Here is a 25,709-nt window from a genome sequence, read left to right on the forward strand (position 1 = left end):
GATTAGAATTATTCCACTGGAGACTACAGATATCTGTAGATTCCTTTTAAGCCCACTGTCCTATTTTTAAAGTCGCCTTTTTTGAAAAAAAAAAAATTTCAATAGGCAACAAAAATACTCAAAGGAAGAATCTGACAAGCAAGCTCCAAGTAATAATACAGTGCAGTGGTGAAATTCAATTTTTTTTTTACTACTGGTTCTGTGGGCGTGGCTTGGTGGGCGTGGCAAGGGAAGGATACTGCAAAATCTCCATTCCCACCCCACTCCAGGGGAAGGATACTGTAAAATCTCCAACCTGTCAGAACCTGCTGAATTTCACCCCTGATACAGTGGCGTAAAGACTAGTTACCCCAACTTTCTAGATTGTGCTCTGTAACACAATCTAGAGACCCAAAGGTGCTTTTCCAAAAAACAACTGGATTTTCTTGGTTTTTTCCTTGAAAACGTTTCGCTTCTCATCCAAGAAGTTTCTTCAAGTTCAGCTTCTTAGATGAGAAGCGAAATATTTTCAAGGAGCAAAAAAATAACAAGTAAGTCCGGTTGCCTCTTGGAAAAGCATGTTTGGGACAACCATGACCTAGATCTGTGATGGCGAACCTATGGCACGCGTGCCACAGGTGGCACACGTAGCCATATCAGTGGGCACTCCAGCTCAGCTCTGGCACGCATGTGCGTGCCAGCCAGCTGATTTTCGGGCCTTCTGGGCCCACCGGAAGTAGGAAAACAGGCAGTTTCCTACCTCCGGAGGGCCTCGGTGTGTGTGTAAGGCCCGTTTTTCTTTCTCACCTGGCTCCAGATCCTCTCTATGCATCTGGGGAGGGCAAAAAAGCCTTCCCCACCCCCTCGGAGGCCCCCTGGGGGCCTGAAACGGCCCATTTCCCAACTCCCGGTTGGACAGGAAGTGACGTTTTTTGCTGTCCCCAGCCTCCAGAGCCTACCGAAAATGGCCTACCGGGCCATCGCATGCCAGGAGCGGCGGGGGGGGGGGTTGTTTGCGTGTGCATGAGCAGGGCGGGGCACATAGAATTATGGGTGTAGGCATGCGCGCAAACCTCCCCTGCCTCCCCCTTCCTGGCACGCGATGGCAAAAAGGTTAGCTATCACTGACCTAGATGATTGAGAATCTCCACAGACACAAACTAAAGACCCAATCTTTGCATTCTCTGATTTTCCTCCTGCATTAGAAAACACCCCTAAAGCTACTGAAATTTCTTGGTGAAATATGAATATATACTTCTTGCAAAATGTTCTTTCTCACAGTGTCCTCACTTATAATCCAAAAGTGTTGCTAAATGATGATAATATTGCCTAGCAGAAATCAGTGTTGAATGATCCTGAGTACAACTTCACAAGAACTGAAGAAGCTTCTTGGATGAGAAACGAAACGTCTTCAAGGGGAAAAAAAAAACAAAGGATGTCCAGTTGCCTCTTGAAAAAAGCATCTTTGGGACAACCATGACCTGGATGACCGAGAATCTCCATAGACAAATTTCACGAGAAGTTTCCATGATTGACGTTTTGCACATTTTTAATGCACAGAACACATTACACTTAAAAACTGGTATGGTAAAACGTAGAGACCTCGGGCGGAGCTCTTCAAAACAGGGTGGATTTGATTTAAATCAAGTCGATTTAAATCACTAGTAAAAAGACTTGATTTAAATCGACTCAATTTAAATCATAATTTTTAAAGAGCAACTGTCATCTCTGCTACTCCTTTGACCCGCTGTTGACTCACCGATCGTCCCAGTGTTGCAGAATATACAGCCTCATGCTACATAACTAAGCTCCATTTCATGCTGAATAAACTAAATTATTTATGAATCTTAAATAGAAAACTATCTTACGATAGATTTTTACCCCAAAATTTTATTAAAATAAATTCAATAAAAATAAAAAAAATCTGATTTAAATAAAAAAATCTGATTTAAATCAAAAAAATCTGATTTAAATCAAAAAAATCTGATTTTTTTATTTTTTTAAAAAAAATCATTGATTTTTATCCACCCTGCTTCAAAATGATATTAACAGATATTTTCCCCCGTACATATAATTCACAATCACACTCACGTAGATTAGCACATAGAATTTCATTGAATAGTGATATTTGTAGGCCATATGCAATGCTTCAGATTCAAGGGGAAAAAAGAGTGAGTTTTAAGATACACATCAAACCTATTAACAACTCCTTTAACCAAAAAAATATTTTCCCGGGATTCTGGTGCAGTTGAAGTATGCATTAAAAGATGCAGCTGTTTTAAAGAATTGCCAACAAGTGCGACTTGAGTGTCCCTGCAATATTCTGCTGGTGGCATCATAGAGGCATCAAGTCAGGACTTGCAGGAACAGAAAGTTGAATTAGATAGGCAAGGATAAAAAGCTATAACCCTTAAACAGTATTGAACTACGACAGCAAATATCCTTAGTTCTAGCAATCTAGAACTAAGGAGAATTTTCCTGACAGTTAGAACAATTAACCAGTGGAACAAATTGCCTCCAGAAGTTGTGAATGCTCCAACACTGGAAGTTTTTAAGAAGAGATTGGACACCATTTGTCTGAAATAGTGTAGGCGAGGGTTTCTTGCCTCAGCAGGGGGTTGGACTAGAAGACCTCCAAGGACTCTTCCAACTCTGTTATTCCATTCCATTCCGTTCCATTCTACAAAAATTGGCCAAAATTGTGAAAATATTTTGGGAAAAGTGTATTTTTGAGGTTTCATGGCTAATAACACCACTTTTTTTTTTTTTTGAGTTTCAAGATAATCCTATTCCACTGCTGGAATGGCCTGGGAATAGCCCAGACCTTAACCCAATTGAAAATCTATGGAACTGACTAAAGAAGCTTGTTAGTCAGAAGAGACCTAGCAATAAAACCCAGTTAATAGAAGCAATCATTCAATCTTGGTTTCACATTATAACAGCTGCAGAACTAAAAGACTTGGTTCCCTCCATGGGAAGACATTGTAAGACCGTAATTCATGCTAAAGGTTACCCAACTAAGTGTTAACTGACGTGATAACTTTTTTATATGTCATTTTTTCTATGGTGATAATTTTTGCATATCTCATTTTTTCTTCTTTACACTGTAACTGCTATTCTGATAGCAAATCCTTCATAAAGGTTATTGCTTTACCTTCTTGATTAAATTATCTTTCCATTGATATATAATTTTATGGTACTACTTGTTAAGGAATTTACAGAGTAACCCTTGAATAGCAAGGGTGTACACACGAAAGCGATTGAGAGTAGATACAAATAAACACAGTCAACGCACAGATACATTGAGTTGCGTTTACTTTCAGGAAATAGTAAGGCACAGTCCAATAAACAGTCCAGGTCATACACATATAAAGCAGGAGATAGCAAAACGACAGTCCAGGGATAATCCAGTAACAAAGTCTTCTTACCAGTCATCGTAGTCATTCACAATAAACAGTTCTTCTGGATTTGCAAACAGTAGCATACAGAGATATCAGAGAGCAAGAACAGCAAAGAGAAACAAACCATTTTTCTAGCTCCCTCTTAAGGAGATTGGCTACAGAGCTAACCAGTCAGGACACAGTATGCAATACAGCAGTCTTAAAACCATATTGATGGTTTATATATTGCCAACCCAACAAAGTAGGTAATACTCATTTCCTAAAACTACTCCAAAAAAAAGTGGTGTTATTAGCTAGTTTTAAAAAATACACTTTTCCCAAAAGGTTTCCACAATTTTGGCCACTACTGTATATACCCACCATTTTGGTCAGCAATTCAGCAACAATTGGATGGTCACAGGTCCTTCACAAGATGCAAAGACCTTTCATCTAATACAGCAGAGTTCTTCTGAATTTTTAAAGTCTACAATATGTTCTCCTTTATCCACAACTCTCTTATCTGTGCTGAAAAAAACCCAAAGATCTCTCCTTTGGAGAATAGGCCATATAATTCTATCAAAAATTCTATCAAAAGAAAACAGAGAGCTGAAAAATGAGGGGGCCTTTGGTGATCTCTGAGTTTGTCTGTTTTCTTCCAGACGTTTCACTACCCAAACTAACATCATCAGTTATTAGAAAACAGCCAAGCTCAGAGATCACCAAGGACCCCTCAGTTCAACACTGACCAGGGGTGAAATCCAGCAGGTTCTCGAGAACTGGTAGCGGAAATTATGAGCAGTTCGGAGAACTGGTAGCGGAAATTTTGAGTAGTTCGGAGAACCGTCAAATACCACCACTGGCTGGCCCCAGATTGGGGTGGGAATGGAGATTTTGCAGTATCCTTCCCCTGGAGTGGGGTGGGAATGGAGATTTTGCAGTATCCTTCCCCTGGAGTGGGGTGGGAATGGAGATTTTGCAGTATCCTTCCCCTGCCACGCCCACCAAGCCCACCAAGCCACAACACGCCCACCAAGCCACACCCACAGAACCGGTAATAAAAAAAATTGGATTTCACCACTGACACCTCTCCTTTAGAGAGCTGAAATTCTCCCGAATTTTGCAGTTGATGCCTATTTCATCCCTTGAGTCCAGATCTAGTGACAAAATCATATAACATACATAATTCTGGCAGGAATACAACTCATGTCCATCCCATCACTGGAACAAATGATAAAGGCATCGTTTTTTGCATTTAAATTGAAAACACCCACCACCCTAGCTATTTCTGGAGCCCTGATCAGGAAGACCAAATTTGTCCCACAAACATAATAAAAAGCACATTTTTTTAATTATTATTATTATTATTAGCAGCTGGATGCTGAAAGCCTGGCCAAAGAAAACTCAAACTAGAACAGATCAAACATCTGGGAAAGCCCGTTTGCAACCCAGAGAAGGAGGCCAGAAAGGAAAATATCAGTTATGATTTGTTGCAATTAGCAAACCAACAAAAGCCAGTAAGATCACATTGACAGCATATTTTCCAACTGTTTTTGGCAGCCGCAGCATTTTCGGAGGGATTTAATAAAACTTCAGATTGCCTTTCTAATGTCAGTTCTGACCTTTTTGAAGCATGGCTGCCGTAACACAGATTGATAGGCGGAGTTAAGCAAGTCATCAGCTTAGAGTCGTTACGTTCCCACAAACCTCTCCAGAGGAATAGAGGGTATGAAGAGGAGAGGGAGTGAGAGGAAAGGGGGAAAGGGGAAAGGAGGGAAAGAAAGGACAAGGGAGAGAAGTAGGAGAGAAGGAGAGAAGGGGGGAAAAGAGGGGAGGAGTGGGGGAAAGGAAGGGGAAGTAGGAAAGAGGAAGGAGAGGAGGAAGAAGAAAGTAGGAGAGGAGAGGAGGGAGAGAAGGGAAAGAAAGAAGAAGGAGAAGAAGGTTTGTTGTGAAATGAGGGAAAAGAAAGGGTAGAAGAACACCGAATGCAATAAAAATGTCTTATTTGTATGCTTTCTTTAAGAAAATATGTATATGTATGATTAATTATGTATAAGAGAATGTACATTTACATTATTTGTATAAGAAATAAATTTTTTTTAAAAATTCAAATAAAAAAGTCCAAACTTCTCCTGAATTCCCTTGATCCTTATCTGGTGCCAATTTAGTACTGAACTTCAGTTGATTAGAGTCTTGTGTATAGACCTGAACAATAAATCTTTTCATTTGCAACTCCACTTATGGTCCTGATCCTTTCAGCCTGACAGGAGTTCTGTCACCCATGCGGGTGCTCTCCCTGGAGAAACATCTCATCGATCCATGATCCTTCCACAGCTTAAATCAGGGGTGTCAAACTCAAGGCCCACGGTCCAGATCCGGCCCGCGGTGGTGCGGAAACAGCGAAGGACCAGCCCGCGGTGTCTCTGCCAGTGAAAAGGGAGTGGCCCTCCCAAGCTCCATTTTCCCTGGCAGAGGGTTGCAGGAGGCCGTCGCAGCCAGAAACGGAGTTTGGGAGCCTGTTTTTGCTGGCAGAGCGCTCAGGCCACCACAGGCACCCCCGACACGAGTGACGTCAAGCTGGCCATGCCCACCCTGGCCATGACCCCCCCGGCCGTCCGAGTTCAAACACAACCCTGATGTGGCCCTCAATGAAATCAAGTTTGACACCTCTGTCTTAAATGGTGGTCAGTGGTCACTTTCCCACAGATGCTTGAGAGGGACACATGTGCCATTTTGCAGTTGCCGTGGATAACCGACAGGTAGTCCTCAAGTTACAGCCATTTATTTAGTGACCGTTTGAAGTTGCAATGCCACTGCAAAAAGTGACTTATGGCTGGTTTTCACACTTACGACCATTGCAGCCTCTCCAGGGTCACAGGATCAAAATTCAAGCGCTTGGCAACTGGCATGTACTTATGTCAGTTGCGCTGTCCCGGGGTCATGTGATCAACATTTGTATCCTTCTCAGCTGGGTTTTGGCAAGCAGTCAATGGAGTAAGCCACATTTAATTAACAACTGCAGTCATTCACTTAACAACTGTAGCAAAACAGGTTGTAAAATGGGGCGCAACTCAATTAACAACTTACTATGCTTAGAAGAGATACTTTGGGCTCAAAATGAGGTAAAACTCACTTAACAACTGTCTCACTTAACAACATACGTGTTGGGCTCAATTGTGGCTGTAAGTTGAGAATTACCTGTACGGCCACAAATTTCTGTTGCTAAGTGAGACAGTTATTAAGTGAGTTTTAATCATTTTACAACCTTTCTTGCCATGGCTGTTAAGTGAATCTGGCTTCCCCATTGACTTTACTTGTCAGAAGGTCACAAAAGGGGGGGGGGGTGTCGCATGACCCAGGGACAATGCAACCATCATAAATATCAATCATTTACCAAGTGTCTGAATTTTGATCACAAGTCCAAAATGGGGATGCTGCAACAGTCGTAAGTGTGAAAAACGGTCAGAAGTCACTTTTTTCAATACCACTGTAACTTCTAACGGTCACTGAATGAACTTTCATAACTGGAGAACTACCTGTATTTATCATGGTTAGTGGAGCGGAAAAAACTTAGATTTTTAGACTAATAAGGGAGGTGGTGGCACTGTAGTTAGAAAATGCAGTATTGTAGGCTAATTCTGCTGTCTACCGAAGACCAGCAGTTCGATTCTCACCTGCTCAAGGTAAACTCAGCCTTCCATCCTTCCAAAGTGGGTAAAATGAGGACCCAGATTGTTGAGGGCAATAGGCTGACTCTGTAAACCACTTAGAGAGAGCTGTAAAGCACTGTGAAGCGGTATATAAGTCTAAGTACTGTCGCTATTGCTGATCTATTCATGCCAATTACGTGTCTGTCCAGTTCTTCAAAAGGTTTTTTTTTTTTCTTAGACAGCTCATTTATTCAGTCCTGCAATTCCAGGAGACAAGCCCTGTGACTTCAGTTCCTCCAGAGTTCAAAAGGTTTTACAGGCTTCCAAAACTGGCTCTCGGCCCATCTTTTCAGAGAATAGGAAATTGGTTTCCGATTATGGAACCAAGCAAAAGAACAGGCTTCCTATGGCAGACTCTCAAAGGAACTCATTCGGCTCAGAAATGTTACTGCAGGAAAGCCTACTACCGTGAAGAAAATTTCAGATTAATCCCAAATTTTGGTCTCATCTGGATCAGTGCTAAAAATATCTCAATCTCAGTATTTTTCCAATACTGTAGTTAAATTTCTTTTGCCTCCAGATGTTTAGAATAGAATAGAATAGAATAGAATAGAATAGAATAGAATAGAATAGAATTGAATTGAATTGAATTGAATTGAATTGAATTCTTCATTGGCCAAGTGTGATTGGACACACAAGGAATTTGTCTTTGGTGCATATGCTCTCAGTGTACATAAAAAGACAAGATACATTCCTTAAGAATCATAAGGTACAACACTTAATGATAGTCATAGGGAACAATATATATTATAGCCATGTAAATGCATCGATCCAGACTCCCGCCCTGCCCCCCACAAAAAACCTCACCAATTTGCAAATGTGTTTTAGAAATTGATCTCAGAAAAAGTAAATGCACTTAAATAAACTATTACTTATGAATAAATAAAATATTATGCGTGTAGGAAGCATCACAATTAAAACAAGTCCATACTCTATGACGTAACATTTAAATATAAAATACAAGATTAAAATATCTACAAATTAAACAGATTTTGCCTCAGGAAACTAACAACATTGATTGCGTTCTGTCACGCTGCCACGAAATCAAGTGTACACCGATTGGTGCACAAAGAGCAGGTATACATATGTGTTGTTGTCTGCGTGTCACTTCAATTGTATAAGAATAATCCCATATATAAACTAGTATAAACCATAAATCTGGCGGGACAAAGAAGGGCCTTTTCTGTGGTGGCTCCCTCCCTGTGGATCATTATCCTTACAGAGAAAGGATTGTCCCTCACGTTGGCATTCTTCAAAAAAGACCCGAAGATCTCATTTTGTTAATGGTTCTGGGAACCCCAGAATGATACAGAACACATCAAGTGGCTCGTTTGATTGTTGTTACCCGAGGATGGCAGGTTATTGATTTTTGTAATTTTTTTTAATTAGTTTATTCTTATAAGCCTCCTATAGTTACTGAGAGTAAATTGGGCAGCCATATAAATTGTCATAATAGCAATAGCACTTAGACTTATGTATCGCTTTACAGTGCTTCACAGCCCTCTCTAAGGGGTTTACAGCAGAGGTGGGTTTCAGCAGGTTCTGATCAGTTCTGGAGAACCGGTAGCGGAAATTTTGAGTAGTTTGGAGACTCGGTAAATACCACCTGTGGCTGGCCCCGCCCCCATCTATTCTCTGCCTCCCAAGTCCCAGCTGATCGGGAGGAAATGGGGATTTTGCAGTGACCTTCCCTTGGAGTGGGGTGGGAATGGAGATTTTACAGTATCCTTCCCCTGGAATGGGGAGGGAATGGAGATTTTATAGTATCCTTCCCCTGGAGTTGGGTGGGAAGGGAGATTTTACAGTATCCTTCCCCTGGAGTTGGGTGGGAATGGAGATTTTACAGTATCCTTCCCCTGGAATGGGGAGGGAATAGAGATTTTACAGTATCCTTTACCTGGAGTTGGGTGGGAAGGGAGATTTTACAGTATTCTTCCCCTGGAATGGGGAGGGAATAGAGATTTTACAGTATCCTTTACCTGGAGTTGGGTGGGAAGGGAGATTTTACAGTATCCTTCCCCTGGAGTGGGGTGGGAATGGAGATTTTACAGTGTCCTTCCCCTCCCATGCCCACCAAGCCATCCCACGCCTACCAAGCCACGCTCACAGAACAGGTAGTAAATTTTTTGAATCCCACCACTGGTTTACAGAGTCAGCATATTAACCCCAACAATCTGGGTCCTCATTTTACCCACCTCGGAAGGATGGAAGGCTGAGTCAACCTTGAGCCTGGTGAGATTCGAACTGCCAAACTGCAGGTAGCCGGCAGGCAGCAGAAGTAGCCTACACTGCACTCTAACCACTGCACCACCGCGGCTCATAATACATAGATGGATGGATGGATGGATGGATGGATGGATGGATGGATGGATGGATGAATGAATGAATATCTCAAAGGTGCTTTTTCAAGAGGCAACTGGATTTTCTGGTTTTTCTTTGAAGAAATTTTGTTTCTCATCCAAGAAGCTTCATCAGCTCTCCCATTTCTTCAACTCCAGAACTAAAGAAGCTTCTTGGATGAGTATTTCCATAAGACTGATTGTTACATAAATTTAGAAGATCAACTTTTAAAAAAACAAAAAACAAAAAACAAGATTGTTCATGTATATATTCAGATGGCACAGTTTTCAGAAATACAGAATATCCAATGATTATATTATTATAAAAAGAGCAAAGAACCAACTTCTGTGTACTTTTAAGGTAATAAAGATCTTTTTTTCAGCTCTCACTGGTGTGAAGCTTAAAAGTTTTTGTCTAGCACAATTATTGTCCTGGGTGTGATTTACACCATTTATGAAAGCTTTTAAAAACTAATTAAACCCTAACAAAGAGCCACCTGGGGCATGAATTTTGCCATCCTAGAGCACCTGGATTTAATTTACAGTAATGAAAATTCAGTTCCAAAGTGGATTTCTGCCTCATTTCACTCCAGGTTTAGTAAAAACCCACACCTATTTTTTTTTACAGCAAAATCTAATATAGAGATGTCATAATTTTCTAGGCAATTCTGTCATTCAACCAAGAGAATTTTTCCCCCCTTCAAATGGAAGAAAACAGTAGCTAAGCTGCTATTGGCGAAGATTGAAGTACTGAATTTTAAGTACAGAAAGTGAAAGAGTAAAAACAGATTTTTACTCTTTCCCTTTGCCAAATATTTCTGGTGGTATTTCTTTCCAGATGTCCTTATCTCTAGTAGAAAATTGTTTGAATACAAAACAGTAGTTTTCGTCAAGAAAAAAAATTATTTTAGAAGCTTCTTCTGGTCCTAAATCATTTGTTTCTAAAATTTTACAAGGGCTTACAACAACTATTTCACAAAAAGAATGATAACAACTGCTATTACTCTGAGTTTAATATTCAAATAATAAGGTAATCAGTAACATCTGGCCAGTTGTGAGGAACGAATGTGTGTTGAAAAAAATTAAACTGATTATAGGTAATGCTCGACTTACGACCACACACACACACTGAGCCCAAAATTTCTGTTGTTAAGCAAGACAGTTGAGTTTTGCCTCATTTTGCGACCTTTCTTGCCGCAGTTGTTAAGTGAATCACTGCAGTTATGTTAGTAACATGGTTGTTAAGTGAATCTGGTTTTCCCATTGACTTTGCTTGTCAGAAAGTCACAAAATGTAATCACCCCGAGACATTGCAACCGTCATAAATATGAACGAGTTGCCAAGCATCCAAATTTTGATTGTGTGACCAGGGGGATGCTGCAATGGTCGTAAGTGTGAAAATGGTCATAAGTCACTTTTCTCAGCGTGCTGTAACTTCAAACGGTCACTAAACTAATGGTTGTAAGTCAAGGATTAAATGTATGCTTCCGCATGCATGTTAGGAAGAAAATTATTATTGCTGAGCACATTTTAACCCGCTCTGAGTCTCCGGAGAAGGGCGGCATATAAATCAAATTAAAAAAAAAAATTATGTCTATTAGCCACCTTAAGTTATATATACAAATAATAAGGATGTGGGAAGCCCCTCCAACCCACAGAAGAATGAAATATGTTGGGAAATATTAAAAAAGGCAGAATAATATATTTCCCCAAAGGGGGAAACATGCTATTAAAGACAGAAAGCAGCCCCCAGTCTTTCTTAATAGCCCACAGCAGATGCCAACCTTTCTGATCGACAAGCTCAGTGTCTTAGCCACTGAACCACCTAGTCAGGCTAGTATTTGCTTTGCTTATGAATAGAGCTATCTAGATTGTTGGTTTCCTCTTTCAATAAGCTCCAACAATCTAGATAGCTCTATCCATAAGCAAAGCAAATACTAGCCCGACTAGGTTCAGTGTCTAAGACACTGAGCTTGTCGATCAGACAGTTCGGCAGTTCGGCGGTTCGAATCCCTAGTGCAGGTCTCCTGCATGAGCAGGGGGTTGGACTAGATGACCTCCAAAGTCCCTTCCAACTCTGTTACTGCTGTTACTGCAGGCAGAAATCCATTCAAGACAGGATATTTCGAAACTCCTTGCAGCAAAGTTTGACAGCTAACAAAGGCAGAATGGTAGGATTAGAAAGCAGACCCTCACCCAAGATCCAACACAGGACGAAAGGCATTAGCCACAATAGGAATTGGCCAACACCCTTTCAGAACACAAGTCCATTCATTGCACCATCCCCAGAACAGTTCAAACAAGTCACAGAAACCTATAAAGATCCATCCACTCATTCAACCATTTGCTCAGCTGACCCAGAACTGCTGTTGGTTCTGCTTCATCAATAAACCAACTTTCTTTCCAATCAGCCTCCATGTTGTTTCCAGCGTCTTTCTCCCAGCTTGAAACTTGAACCAGATGCATTTTTCTTCCAACAATTGCAAGAAATAATTAAAGTTTCCTAAATCTCCTACAGAAAATTCACACACACACACACACGTTATTCTAGCTGCGTCTCTTCTTATTCACCTCTATCTGTGCTAAAACAAGCCCTGAATTAACCACAATGAACTCCTCCTGGTTTAGGAGGACCCACAGTCAGCAGGCCCACCAAAGCTCTCCGGTTCCTTGGCCTGAACTGTAAGGAGATGCCTCCAGGAAGAACAATAGGAGGTTTTGCAGGAAGGGTGCAGTTTCAGGAAGGGAGGGGGAGGGGAAGGAAAACCTGTCATTGAAAAGAGAAGGGATGGAAGGCAAGCAGGCAATGGCTGAGTTCATTTCCTCATAAAGCCCTTTCAATCTGATAAAGGAGGGTAGGTGGTGATCCAAATGTCAAAAGCTGCTGGCTGAACAAATAATGGAAGTGCCTCCTTGTGGGCCGATTAGCTTCAGGGGGAAGGGAAGGGGTCACACACTCCAGCTGACCTGAGGTCTTCATGCAAATATTGCAGATGTTAAAATACTTATGGGAAAAGGGGGACAGGTGAGACAGTGGAAAATTAAAAGGAATTAGATCCTGCCCATCTTCTCTTTAGTGCGTTATAATGCTAGAATCCTTCCTTCCTTCCTTCCTTCCTTCCTTCCTTCCTTCCTTCCTTCCTTCCTTCCTTCCTTCCTTCCTTCTGTTGGAAGAAATGTCCTTCTGGGTTCAGTTTCAGAAAAATCCTTTCTTAGCGAGCACCTGGAAGCCAAGAGAAACATAGGTGCCAAATTTCAAGTTTGTAGGCTTTACCGTTCTGGAGATTTCGTGATGAGTGAGTGTATTTGGCTTTTATATATATATATATAGATTGCTCTAGAAACATCTGTGTGACTTGCTAAATCCATGAACAAATAAGGTAAAATATTATCATGTCCGGTTAAACCACTTAAGAACTTATAAATGTTTATTTGAAAGAAGTCTCTTTTTCATCTGCTCTATAAAAAGGTTACTAAAACTTCGTCTAAAAAAAAAAAGAAGTTTTTTTGGGGGGGGGTTTTACCACCCTAGATGGACAGTTTTCATTCTTTCCTTTTAAGTAAAATCTTGAAGCAAAAACTTATAGAGCAATTCCAGATTTTCTTGGATAACGGTCAATTATTTTGATGTATCCCAATCTGGTTTTTTGGGGGGGAAGAGGGGAAGCAGGCTGGACACCCTAGGTCAGGGGTATCCAACTTTGGCCACTTTTGAGACTTGTGGACTCCAACTCCCAGAATTTCCCAGCCAGCCTGGAATTCTGGGAGATGTAGTCCACAACTCTTAAAGTGGCCAATGTTAGACATCCCTGCCTTAGATGGTGACTTCTACAGGAAATAAGTAAATACTGTGTAATTAATAAGTAAATACTGTGTTGTTTGGTTGTCTTCAAAGAGCATTTGACATCAAGAAGTTGTTGGGACTTTGGGAAAAGTGCAGAGAAGAGCAACTAAGATGATTAAAGTCCTGGAGACTAAAAATATATGAAGACCGGTTGCAGGAACTGGGTAAGAGCCTTAGTGGCGCAGCAGACTAAAGTGCTGTTAACTAGCACCAGCTGCCTGCAATTACTGCAAGTTCAAATCTCACCAGGTTCAAGGTTGACTCAGCCTTCCATCCTTTCGAGGTAGGTAAAATGAGGACCCAGTTTGTGGGGGCAATAAGCTGACTTTATATAAAAAAGAACACCACTGGGGGGGGGGGCAAAAGCCCTACTAAGCAGGTATATACAAAAGTATGAAGGCTATTGTTTAACGCATTGTAAGCCGCCCTGAGTCTCCGGAGAAGGGCGGCATATAAATCGAACCAATAAATAAATACATAAATGGCTAGACTAGAGAAAAGAAGGACTGGGGGGGGGGGAACGGGGGACGACATGATAGCAGTATTCAGTATTTGAGGGGCTGCCACAAAGAAGAGAAGGTTCAACTTATTTTCCAAAGGAGCTTTGTCAATCTCTGGCACCAGTTAATCAAGAAGAGAAGCAACCTGGAATTAAGGAGAAACTTCCTAATAGTGAGAACAATTAACCAGTGGAACAACTTGCCTTCAGAAATTTTGCTTCATCATTTAAGAAGAGACTGGATAGCCACTTGTCTGCTGGAACAGGGGGTTGGACTAGAAGACCTCCAAGGTCCCTTCCAGCTCTATTCTGATTGAATCACCGAAGAACTACTTTCTGGTCTTAAGTTGCAACTATTTTGGGAGAAGCTCTTCAGCAACGCCATCCCTCTTGGAAAAAAGCCACTAAAAACATTCTCACTGAAAATACGCTCTTCTGGCTAATTAGCCTCTGCAACGGTATGACAACGATGAAGCTCAAGGAATTCCAGATGCCCCCCCCCACTTGCCCCCAATAATCTTCTTCTCCACATTTCAAGAGCACCGAAGTTACAAATCATCATCAAAACTCTTGATTGTTATTCGGTGTTTGCATAGTAGGGTAGGAGGCCAAAGGCAAGCAAACATTTGCACTGTCTTTGCAGAAGAATTTCAAACCCAGATTAGCTGACGGTGCATTTGGGGACCGAACAGAAAAGCTTGAAAACCAAGTTGGAGCTTAGCCAAGCAGAGCTGCAGCTGAATATGGTGTCGAGTGTAGTTTTTGAGGAAGGACTGGAGAATTACACCGCAGCATTTCAGGGTCAGCTTTCAGTCTTAATTCTGAGTTTACAATTTAGAGATGATGTGCAAAACCTCTACCCTGTTTCCCCCAAAATAAGACATCCCCTGATAATAAGCCCAATCGGGCTTTTGAACGCATGGCAATAAGGCCAAGCACTTATTTCAGGGTTGAAAAAAATACAAGACAGGCTCTTATTTTCGGGGAAACACAGTAAAAAAAAAAAAAAAAAGCACTTTCACCAGGAAAACTCAACATTGCTACATATTCTACTGAATATGAAGGATTGGCACCAGTTAACCACGCTGGCAGTAGAGAGGAGATGTCAGTGCCAAAATTAGACCACATTGTGTCTTCAGGAAAACCCCGGTTCTATGTGGTGAATATATTACAGAAGCGTGCTTCTGAATTGATTTAACTAAGGAGCCTGTGTCTAGAAACGGTCTACCTTTTATTCTTTATCACAATTTCAAGCCCCTCTTGACACCTTCATTATTGACAGTCTGAATTTTAGGATCAGTGGTGGGATTCAGCCAGTTCGCATCTATTCGGGAGAACCGGTTGTTAACTTTCTAAGCAGTTTGGAGAATCGGTTGTTGGAAGAAATCTTATTTTGTTTTTTTCCACTTTACAGGACTAATTCCTATAAGGAAAGCAGGAAGGAAACATTCTGGTGTTTGTTTCTAGCCTAATCTTTATTGCCCTGCTTACAGAAACTGCCTCTCTGGTTAACCCTTATTACATTGTAACAGCTAAGGTGAAGCACCCATCGATGTGAGTAATGTTGAGTTGGCCACATCCACACGGTCACATGACCACCGAGCCACGCCTACCCAGGTGATCATTAGGGCAGAGAACCGGTTGTTAAATTATTAGCACTGTTTAGGATGATGTGCAAATGAAGAAAAATGTTTTTTTTTCCCCCACCAGGTACAAAGCCTTCTTTACTTTAGCAGAAGACTAATCGGTAATGAAAAATGGATCAATTTTGAAAGTGCATTAGAGCAGTGGTGAAATCCAAATTTTTTTACTACCGGTTCTGTGGGTGTGGCTTGGTGGGCATGGCAGGGGAAGGATATTGCAAAATCTCCATTCCCTCCCACTCCAGGGGAAGGATATTGCAAAATCCCCATTCCCTCCCCACTCCTGGGGGAAGGATACTGCAAAAACTCCATTCCCATCCCACTCCAAGGGAAGGATACTGCAAAATCCCCATTCCCTCCCCACTCCTGGGGGAAGTGGTCTGCAATCTTAAATACTCAAAGAGCCATTTGGACCCGTTTCCCACAGAAAAGAAAACACCAGGAGCCACAAAACCTGGGTGGGCGTGGCCAACTCGATCTCACTCACTTCCACCAGTCACATGACACCCTCCCAGCCACGCCTACCCAGCCAGTCATTAAGGCAGAGAACCAATTGTTAAAAAACACCGGGAACCACAAAATCCTTTTGACATATCTCTCTCTCCCTTCCCTCCCTCTCCCTGTATCTCTCTATGTCTCTCTCTCTCTCCCCCTCTCTCTGTATCTTTTTGTCTCTGCCCTGGCTGCTTCTCCCATCCCCCGCGGTCGCCCTTACCTTCTCAAGCCAGGCAAGGAGTGACTGGGAGGGAAGGGCGAGGGGCGTGGTCTGCCAGTGGTAAGATCACTGACAGGGAGCCACAGCAGAGGGCCCAAAGAGCTGCATGCAGCTCCGGAGCCACAGGTTGCTGACCCCTGAGCTAGCTAGTTAAACCACAACGTCCTCTATTCACTTTTCCTGAATGTCCACATTTGCAGCTGTCATTGGGAAATTAAAGAAGCTCTGCGGACCAAGACAAATGATGCTTCTCTTTAGAGAACGCAGATTTATTACAATCACTAGAGGAAATGGCATCAGAGTGATCTGTTTCTCTGAAAAACTGCCAACAGCGCTCTTATTTTTCTCTGTGAGCAACGTCTGTATATCGCAGTAGCAAGTGTTGCTGTCAATTTACTCTTAAGATATTGTACAAATAGGATGAGAAGTAACTGCATTTTAAAGCATTGTCCGGTCATCCCTAGAAAAGGGGAATTCTTTACTAGGGAAAACTCAGTTCTACAACGCGAACACATTATGCAAATTATTGAATACCCTTTTTGCATAATGCATTCAACTCTCCTTTGTACAACTGTATTCATCAGCAAGAATACTATGCAGGACAAAGAGGACTGAAAAATTGCATTTAATCGGACATTGCCAATACGTTTTCCTGCCGATCTTCACAATCATAAAGGCAAGAAACATGATCTGTGTTGTAAAACTGAAACCAAAACCCTTAGAAGCCAATTTCCTACCTCAACGGGTAAGACTTGTCTTAGCCAGCAGCCCAGGTTTGAGACCCGAGTGCCATGCAATGGGGTGAGCTCCCATCCTCATGCCAGCTCATGCCAACCTAGCAGTTCGATAGCAGGCAAATGCAAGTAGATAAATAGGTACCACTTTGGTGGGAAGGTAACAGCGCTCTGTAACATCATGCGGGTCACATGACCACAGAAATGTCTTCCGACAGCGCTGGCTCAGTGGTCTTGAACCAGAGAGGAGCACTGCCCCCTATAGGTCTATGGAGATCATCCTCAATCATCATCCAGGTCATGGTTGTCCCAAAGGTGCCTTTTTCAGGAGGCAACTGGGCTTCCTTGTTTTTGCTTTTGAAGGCGTTTCGCTTCTCATCCAAGAAGCTTCTTCAGCTCTGACTGGATGGTGGGGAATGGAAGGATTTAAGTTTGAGATGCAGACAGCACAGACTCATTCTCATTCAGTCCACAACTGAACCCCCAATTCCCAATGCTAAACGAGGCATAGGCTAAACGTCCATTTTAGGACCTTTCTTGGTAGGGGAATCACTGCAGTCATTAAGTTAGTAACGCTGTCATTAAGTGAATCTGGCTTCCCCATTGCCTTCGCTTGTCAGAAGGTCACAAAAGGTGATCGCATGACCTCGGGATACCGCAACTGTCATAAATATGATAGCCTGGTGATGGCGAACCTATGGCATGTGTGCCACAGGTGGCACACGGAGCCATATTGGTAGGCACGCGAGCATTGCCCTAGCTCAGCTGCAGCGCACTTGAGCGCGCAGGCCAACTGATTTTCGGGCCTTCTGGGCACACTGGAAGTTGGCAAATGGGCCGTTTCCGGCCTCCAGAGGGCCGGGGAAGGCCGTTTTCACTCCTAGAAAGCCTCTGGAGCCTGGGGAGGGCGAAAAATGGGCCTATCGGGCCCACCGGGCCATCACGTGCCAAAAACAGGGGGAGCACAGGGGAGTTGCACCTGCATGTACGGGGGGGGGGACGCATTGAATTGTGGGTGTGGGCACGCACACGTTAGAGCCCCCCGCGCTTCCCCTGCTTTTGACACGCAACAGCAAAACGGTTAGCCATCACTATCAGATAGCCAGTTGCCGAGTGTATGATCATGTGACCAACGGGATGGTGCAGCAGTTGTAAGTGTGAAAAATGGTCATGAGTCACTTTTATCAGTGCCGTTGTGAGGGGTCACTCGACAAGTGGTTGTAAGTCGAGGACTACCTGTATTATGTCCAGTTTGGGACATCACAGTTCAGAAAGAACCAGAACAAACTGGACCACGTTCTGAGGGAGACTACCAAACTAGTGAAGGGCCTGAAAAACAGCTCTAAGAAATTCTTAAAATACCTGGGTAGGATCAACCTAGAAAAAAAGACGTCTGAGGAGAAATACGAGAGAAATCTTCAAATATCTGAAGGGCCCTCACACGTAAAAAGGAATGCATTTATTCTCTCGGAGCCAAGAGGGATGTTCTACTTGGGCGCTGTTGTTATTTGTTGGGTACCTTTGGCCAAACTGGCGACACACAAATGCAATAAACAAAATCAAACCCCTGTTTTTACGGATGAGACCCAAATAATTATGGCCAAGCCAGAATAATCGCAATTCTGCCCCACCATCACCACCGATAGGTAATTAAATGCACGCACACACATATACACCCCTTCAAGGCGTCACATAACCTTCGGAGCCAAAGAACTGTAAATTTCACCCATCGGGGGTTGACTTGTCTCCGTGAAGCAGTCAATTATATGAATTGTTCTAGCTGGGTGGCCTTGCCCCGTTTCTCTTTCCTTTCTCTCCGGCTCACGATTCCAGTGAAACACCCCGTTTCTGGTCCTTTTCAAAGTGGTCAAGAAAGATGGCAGGCCAGCAGGAAAGGGCACAAATCAAAGAACAGCTTGTTCCGCGGAAGAATAGCCGCCTGTTTTGAAGGCTGTATTGAGGGGTCAATGAGGCAAAATCTGGCAAGCACTCTCTCCATTAAAAACTGCTACAGAAATGGGTGGCCTTCTCCTTCTCCTCCTCTTCTTCTTCTTCTTCTCCTCTTCTTCTCCTTCTTCTCCTCCTCCTCTTCTCCTTCTCCTTCTCCTCCTTCTCCCACCTCTTCTCCTCCTCCTCCTCCTCTTCTCTTCTTCCCCCTCTCCTCCTCCCCTCCCCTCCTCTTCCTCCTCCTCCTCCTCCTCCCCCTCTTCTCCTTCTCTTCCCCCTCTTCTCCTCCTCCTCCTGCTCTCCTCTTCTCCTCCTCCTCCCCCTCTCCTCTTCTCCTTCTCCTCCTCTTCTCTTCTTCCCCCTCTCCTCCTCCCCTCCCCTCCTCTTCCACCTCCTCCTCCTCCTCCCCCTCTTCTCCTTCTCTTCCCCCTCTTCTCCTCCTCCTCCTGCTCTCCTCTTCTCCTCCTCCTCCCCTCTTCTCCTTCTCCTCCTCTTCTCTTCTTCCCCCTCTCCTCCTCCTCCTCCTCCTCCTCCTCCTCCTCCTCCTCCTCCTCCTCCTCCTCCTCCTCCTCCTCCTCCTCCTCCTCCTCCTCCCAGAACAGATAACAGAGTTGGCAGGGACCAAACCCTTGCTCAAACAGGAGACCTTATACCATTTCAGACAAATGGTTCTCCCATCTCTTCTGAAAATCCTCCAGTGTTGGAGCTTTTGGAGGCAAGCTGTTCCACAACAGGTAGTCCTCGACATACAATTGTTCACTTAGAGACTGTTCAAAGTTACAATGGCACTGGAAAAAAAGGTATGGCCCCTTTTCACACTTAGGATTGTTGCAGCAATCCTTGTGTGTCCAATCACACTTGGCCAATAAAGAATTCTATTCTATTCTATTCTATTCTATTCTATTCTATTCTATTCTATTCTATTCTATTCTATTCTATTCTATTCTATTCCTCCTAGTCTAGTCTGGTCCGGTCCGGTCCGGTCCAGTCCAGTCTAATCTAGTCTAGTCTAGTCTAGTTTGTTGCCCGTTGCTTTAACCATTAAAACAAACTGGTTCTACATGTTGGGAACATTTCAGGCTCTTTCATCCAAACTACATTCTCAATCTGAATGCCCAGCACAGCAAACTCCAAGACGGCAAAGTTGGCTCCTCCGTCTGCCTATTCAGCGAGCGAGGCTGGGGAGCCAATTCCTGCCAGCAACTTCAATCGCATTTGAAAGAAAAGCAGAGTGCTTTGGGTTATATTGTCAGGTCTTTCAAAGCCATCAAAATCTCTCTCCCAGGAGATGGTTATTGCTCCGGTCTCCAAGCTTTGTTCGAATTCATTTCAGCCTCTTTCACGGGTTGGGACTTTGTTTAAATATTTAACTAGCAAGTTCCAAAAAAAACCCAAAAACTGCTCGCTTTGAAATGAAAATGTGGCCTCTCGTTATCCATGAATGGTCAATTTGGGATTGGAGCTGTGGGGTCACCAAGCTGTAAAAACAGCTGGAAATGATTTCAGCTCTTGGAGAGAAAGGAAGCACCGTCAAGTCATCTTTTGCGGGGAAGATTTATTCTTCTTCCTGCTCGCAGGACGGAGGATAAGCAAAGGTCAGGTCCCAAACTAGACAGTGTTTTCTATGCTATTCCTCCCAGGACAGGGCAATCGTGAGCCTTAAAGTTTGGAAGAATAAACCTTTGGTCCCAGCGACTGACTCAAGATCCTGCAACATTATCCTGAGAACGGATACTTACTTTCATTCAATAGAGCAATCACTCTAAAAGTTTGTTATAGTTTGTTCTCTCTCTCTCTCTCTCTCTCTCTCTCTCTCTCTCTCTCTCTCTCTCTCCATCCATTCATCCATCCTCTCTCTCTTGCTATCTCTTATATAGCTAGCTAGCTAGCTAGCTATCTCTCTATCACCTATCATCCATCCATCTATCTATCTATCTATCTATCTATCTATCTATCTATCTATCCAACCTGTCTCTATCTCTATCTTTATCTCTCTCTCTCACTAGCTAGCTATCTTTCTCTATCACCTATCATCCATCCATCCAACCAACCATCCAGTTTGTCTGCCTCTCTCTCTCTCGTTATCTCTCTCTAGCTCTCTCTCTTTATCTATCTATCTATCTATCTATCTATCTATCTATCTATCTATCTATCCAGTCTGTCTCTCTCACACTCACACTATCTCTTTATCTGTCTCTCTAGCTAGCTAGCTATCTGTCTCTATCACCTAACATCCATCCATCCATCCATCCATCCATCCATCCATCCATCCATCCATCCAGTCTGTCTGCCTCTCTCTCTTTATCTCTCTCTCTCTAGCTATCTCTCTCTCTCTCTCTCTCTATCTATCTATCTATCTATCTATCTATCTATCCAGTCTGTCTGTCTCTCTCTCTCTCACTATCTCTTTATCTCTCTCTCTCTAGCTAGCTAGCTGTCTCTATCACCTATCATCCATCCATCCATCCATCCAGTCTGTCTGCCTCTCTCTTTCTCTCTCTCTTTATCTCTATCTCTCTCTCTCTCTCTCTCTCTTTATGTATCATCTATCTATCTATCTATCTATCTATCTATCTATCTATCTATCTGTGTTGTAAAATACCACACGGTCACATAGTGAACCACCTAACAACCACCTTACAACTATAATTCTGGCCTCAATTATGGTCCTAAGCCAAGGACTTTCAATGTTGCAGCAGTCCCCAACCTTTGTGGCTCTGCGGCAGCGTGGGGTTTCACGTCTGTGCACACCGCTTGCGCAAATGGAACTCCATGCACTCAGATGGTTGCCCATTGCTTGCATGGCCCGGTTCCCAATGAGCCAGGGCCCAGTACCGAGCAGCAGACAAGCGGTTCGGAACCCCTGCTCTACTGAATCTTCTTTTATGAATGTCTGATGCCTTAACATGAGCCGTGGTGGTGCAGTGGTTAGAGTGCGGTACTGCTGGCTGTCATCTGCCTGCAGTTTGGCAGTTCAAATCTCACCAGGCTCAAGGTTGACTCAGCCTTCCATCCTTCCGAGGTGGGTAAAATGAGGACCCAGATTGTTGGGAGAAATATGCTGACTCTGTAAACCACTTTGAGAGGGCTTTAACAATACTGTGAAGCGGTATATAAGTCTAAGTGCTATTACTATTGCTAACCTGTGACAAAGTCAAGTAAGTTAGGTTTTACTTATATTTCAAGCATAAAACCACTTTTATTTATTAATCTCTCTCCTATGAAGCATCTCAGTGTGTCAAGATATCCCACATTTGAGGCCGTAACTATCAGTTTGCGGAAAGGAAATCAAAGTTAATAATCCACCTGAAACTTTGCATATTTAAGGTCCTACAATCTGGTTGCACTAAGCCTGCCTGGACTCTGGCCACAAAGCTTTGCCCTAAGCCTCAACTACAAAGTATCAAGCCATTCATTCTGGAGTGACTTCTTCACTGGCCATTATCTGCTTAAGGGCGTGTCAACTTTCAGACTGTTCATCATACTTGAAGGAAATACCTTGAAAACACCACAGTGCACACAATCTCGTCAACAAAAGCTGTGTCAATATTAACTTTATGTCATCCGCTCCTTGAGGATGTATCACCAGCCTAAAGGGTAATTTACTCATGATCCATTTGGTGCACAGGACAGCAGTCCCCAATCCTTCTTTGGGGGGGGGGTGAGAGGGAACTGACAGGTGCGCATGCACACAGCTCCATTGTGCGAGTGGAGCTTTGTGTGCAAGTGCCCACCACATGAGCACTTGCCCTCCTGCTGTTTCCGTGGCCCAGCTTTGAATGGGCTGCGGCCGGGAGGTTGGGGACCCCGATCTAGGAGATACACTACGATCTCGGCTCTCTTAGGAATCATTTAATCATATATGCCAGGGGTCAGCAACCTGCGGCTCTGGAGCCACATGTGGCTCTTTCACCCCTCTGCTGCGGCTCCCTGACACTCTAAATATGTGTCACAACCGCCAATGTGCGACACCTGCCAGCACACAATTTATTGAGCTTTTCAACCCCCGGTAGGCCAACCATGGATAAATCCAAGAAAAGAAAAGTTTCAGAAGAAAACAGAATGTTTAATGCAACTACATATGCTAGTTTTGTGGCCACTCAAGAAATAGTCAGGCACGGGAAAGGTTTTGTGGCTCCCGGTGTTTTCTTTTCTGTGGGAAACGGGTCCAAATGGCTCTTTGAGTGTTTAAGGTTGCAGACCCCTGATATAGGCAAACAGGAAGGTAAAAAAGAAAAGCTTTGCATACAACAAACAGAGAGTGACAAGTTTACCCTGCTTCATATTACACTATTTTTACAGGATTAGACAAGCAATACAATCTCAATGGCAATTTCTTTAATTCTAGTTTTTATTAGCTCCACCAAAAGGGATCCTTTTAGAGCAGAAAAACAAAATTAAGTCCTTTAAATTAGTGCGGCTAATTGCCAAGGGTGAGCCACACTGCTTTAAATAAATAATATGAAAGTCTTCCTTACTTACTTACAACCTGAAGTTCAAAGTATAATGCATTGTATGATTCTGCTTGATTTATATACTGGCCCAGTGCAAGGAACCAAGCACATCAGTTTGACAAATGCAGCATTGTCCGTTGACATTGCACACACATCCAAAAGGAAGCATTATTTGCGACATGATCCTCCTTCCCGCCCAAAAACTGGTCCTAGATACATTTTTACAAAAATTTACAAAAATATATTTTTATTTACTGTATTTTTCGGAGTATAAGACGTACCTTTTTCCCCAAAAAAAGAGGGTGAAAATCTGGGTGCGTCTTATACTCCGAATGTAGCCCCACCTAGCTTCTCAAACGGAGGTTTCAGAGGCTGAAAAAAGCATCAGAAACGAAGCTTCAGAAAAAAAGCCCCCAAACAGAGCTTCAGAAAAAGAGCCTCCAAACAGCTTCAGAAAAGAAGCCGCCAAACAGAGCTTCAGAAAAGAAGCTCCCAAACAGAGCTTCAGAAAAAAAGCATCCAAACAGCTTCAGAAAAGAAGCCGCCAAACAGAGCTTCAGAAAAGAAGCTCCCAAACAGAGCTTCAGAAAAAAAGCATCCAAACAGCTTCAGAAAAGAAGCCGCCAAACAGAGCTTCAGAAAAGAAGCTCCCAAACAGAGCTTCAGAAAAAAAGCCCCCAAACAGAGCTTCAGAAAAAAAGCCCCCAAACAGAGCTTCAGAAAAGAAGCCGCCAAACAGAGCTTCAGAAAAGAAGCTCCCAAACAGAGCTTCAGAAAAAAAGCCCCCAAACAGAGCTTCAGAAAAGAAGTCGCCAAACAGAGCTTCAGAAAAGAAGCCGCCAAACAGAGCTTCAGAGGATTTTTTTCTAAAGCTCTGTTTCGGAGGCTTTCAGAGGCAGAAAAACAGTTTTTTCTGAAACTGAGTTTCAGAAGTTTCAGAGGCAGAAAAAAAAGCGAAAAAAAGCAAGGCACAGAACTCTCAACCAAGGAACCTGTTGCTAAAATTCACCTCTGGAAATAGCTGATTGGGGGTATTCTGGCCGATCCACCCTCCAATCAATCAGCTTTTTTCTTATTTTCCTCCCCAAAAACTACGGTGCATCTTATACTCCGGTGCGTCTTATACTCCGAAAATACGGTATATATTCCACAGTATAACACTGGAAGTATATAGCTACCGGACTGTGTACCAAGAGTTGGGGAGCCCTGATCTAATGTACTACTCATGCTTCAATTATTTGTCTAAAGGCCAACAGAGTATCAGTAAAATTCAACAGAAGCTACCAAATTTTTAATATGCATTAGGGTCATCTTCAAACATCGGTGATCACAAAAATACTCCATTTGTCTTTCTTAAAACAATACAAGTAACTTGATCAAGAAGCTTGCTGCCATAGGTTTTACTTTTTTTACCTGAATGTACCTTATGGCAAAATTAAGTCATTCATGAGAAATTAGTTCTTTCTCCCTTAGCATCTCCCATTGTTATAAGAAAGCACCCCATTTACATATTTTACTGGAAAGCAAGTGATCACCTTACCTGTCCCAAATCTAAGGTGACGTTGACCTCGTTGAATTCCAGCCTTCGAGACAGAGGCGGGCTCTGCCACCAGCGTTCGGTCCCGTCGATCGCATTCGTGATGGGATGGGCTTTGTTGCTGTTGGCTGACGAACAGATGTCACAATACTGTCCCTATGGCCAAAAGAGAATAAAATACAGAAAACACATGGTCAGAAACCCCAGAGAAACGCATGCATTTTTAATTCACAGTTAACAGCTCCATTCACCATCACTTGCCAGACTCAACATTGGTCTAACCCAAATAATACAAATAATAGTGGTTTAGGGCCATTGGAAATGGCCTGCAAAATCCCAGCACCCCATTAGGTGGCAGCAAGGAGAAAAAGCATTTGAGATCTCGGTACTGCCACCTAGTTGTCCTTTTGGATAATTGCAGCCAAGATAGAACATCCCAATGTTTTCAAAATAACATCTCAGTAAAGGATAAAACATCTTAGAAGTGTAACTGCCTTTAAGCTCAGGAAGTAAAACGCATCAGTGTCTTTATTTTGGCTTGCTGGTTAAATCACAAACTTGTTTTCCTCTTATAAATGCCATGAAATGTCTTAAAAAAACAAAGAAACTAAGAATGAAAATGGAAGCATTTGTCCAGTTTTGGCCCTATTATGCCAGTCTGATTGACACATCTGACACAAGTGGCATCTGCAACTGTCTGATCAAAGTCCAAATCCAAGTGCTTTTTACCAGCGATGCATATAGAGAATTAGAATAGAACAGGAAGGGACCTTGGAAGTCTTCTAGTCCAGCCCCCTGATCAAGCAGGAGAACCTATACATGTAAAGACGAACCTATGGCACGCGTGTCCGAGGTGGCATGCAGGGCCATCTTTCTGTTCTGCCCCAACTACGGACCCCAAAGAACACAGCACGCACAAAGTTTGTACAAA

General features: G+C 42.9%; 1 protein-coding gene across 1 annotated transcript in view; it reads right to left on the minus strand.

Moving 5' to 3' along the window:
* The window catches only part of LAMA5 (laminin subunit alpha 5), a 241,192-nt gene that overhangs the window by 197,152 nt on the left and 18,331 nt on the right, over window positions 1–25,709 (minus strand). The window contains exon 2 of the mRNA XM_070941125.1: window positions 24,782–24,934. Within this exon, the coding sequence (XP_070797226.1) occupies window positions 24,782–24,934 (153 nt within the window). The remainder of the gene's footprint in view (window positions 1–24,781; window positions 24,935–25,709) is intronic.

The sequence above is a fragment of the Pituophis catenifer genome, unplaced genomic scaffold (genome assembly GCF_029215685.1).
Source record: "Pituophis catenifer annectens isolate HBS135680 unplaced genomic scaffold, rPitCat1.0.hap2 SCAF_3, whole genome shotgun sequence".
NCBI classification, from domain to species: Eukaryota; Metazoa; Chordata; class Lepidosauria; order Squamata; family Colubridae; genus Pituophis; species Pituophis catenifer.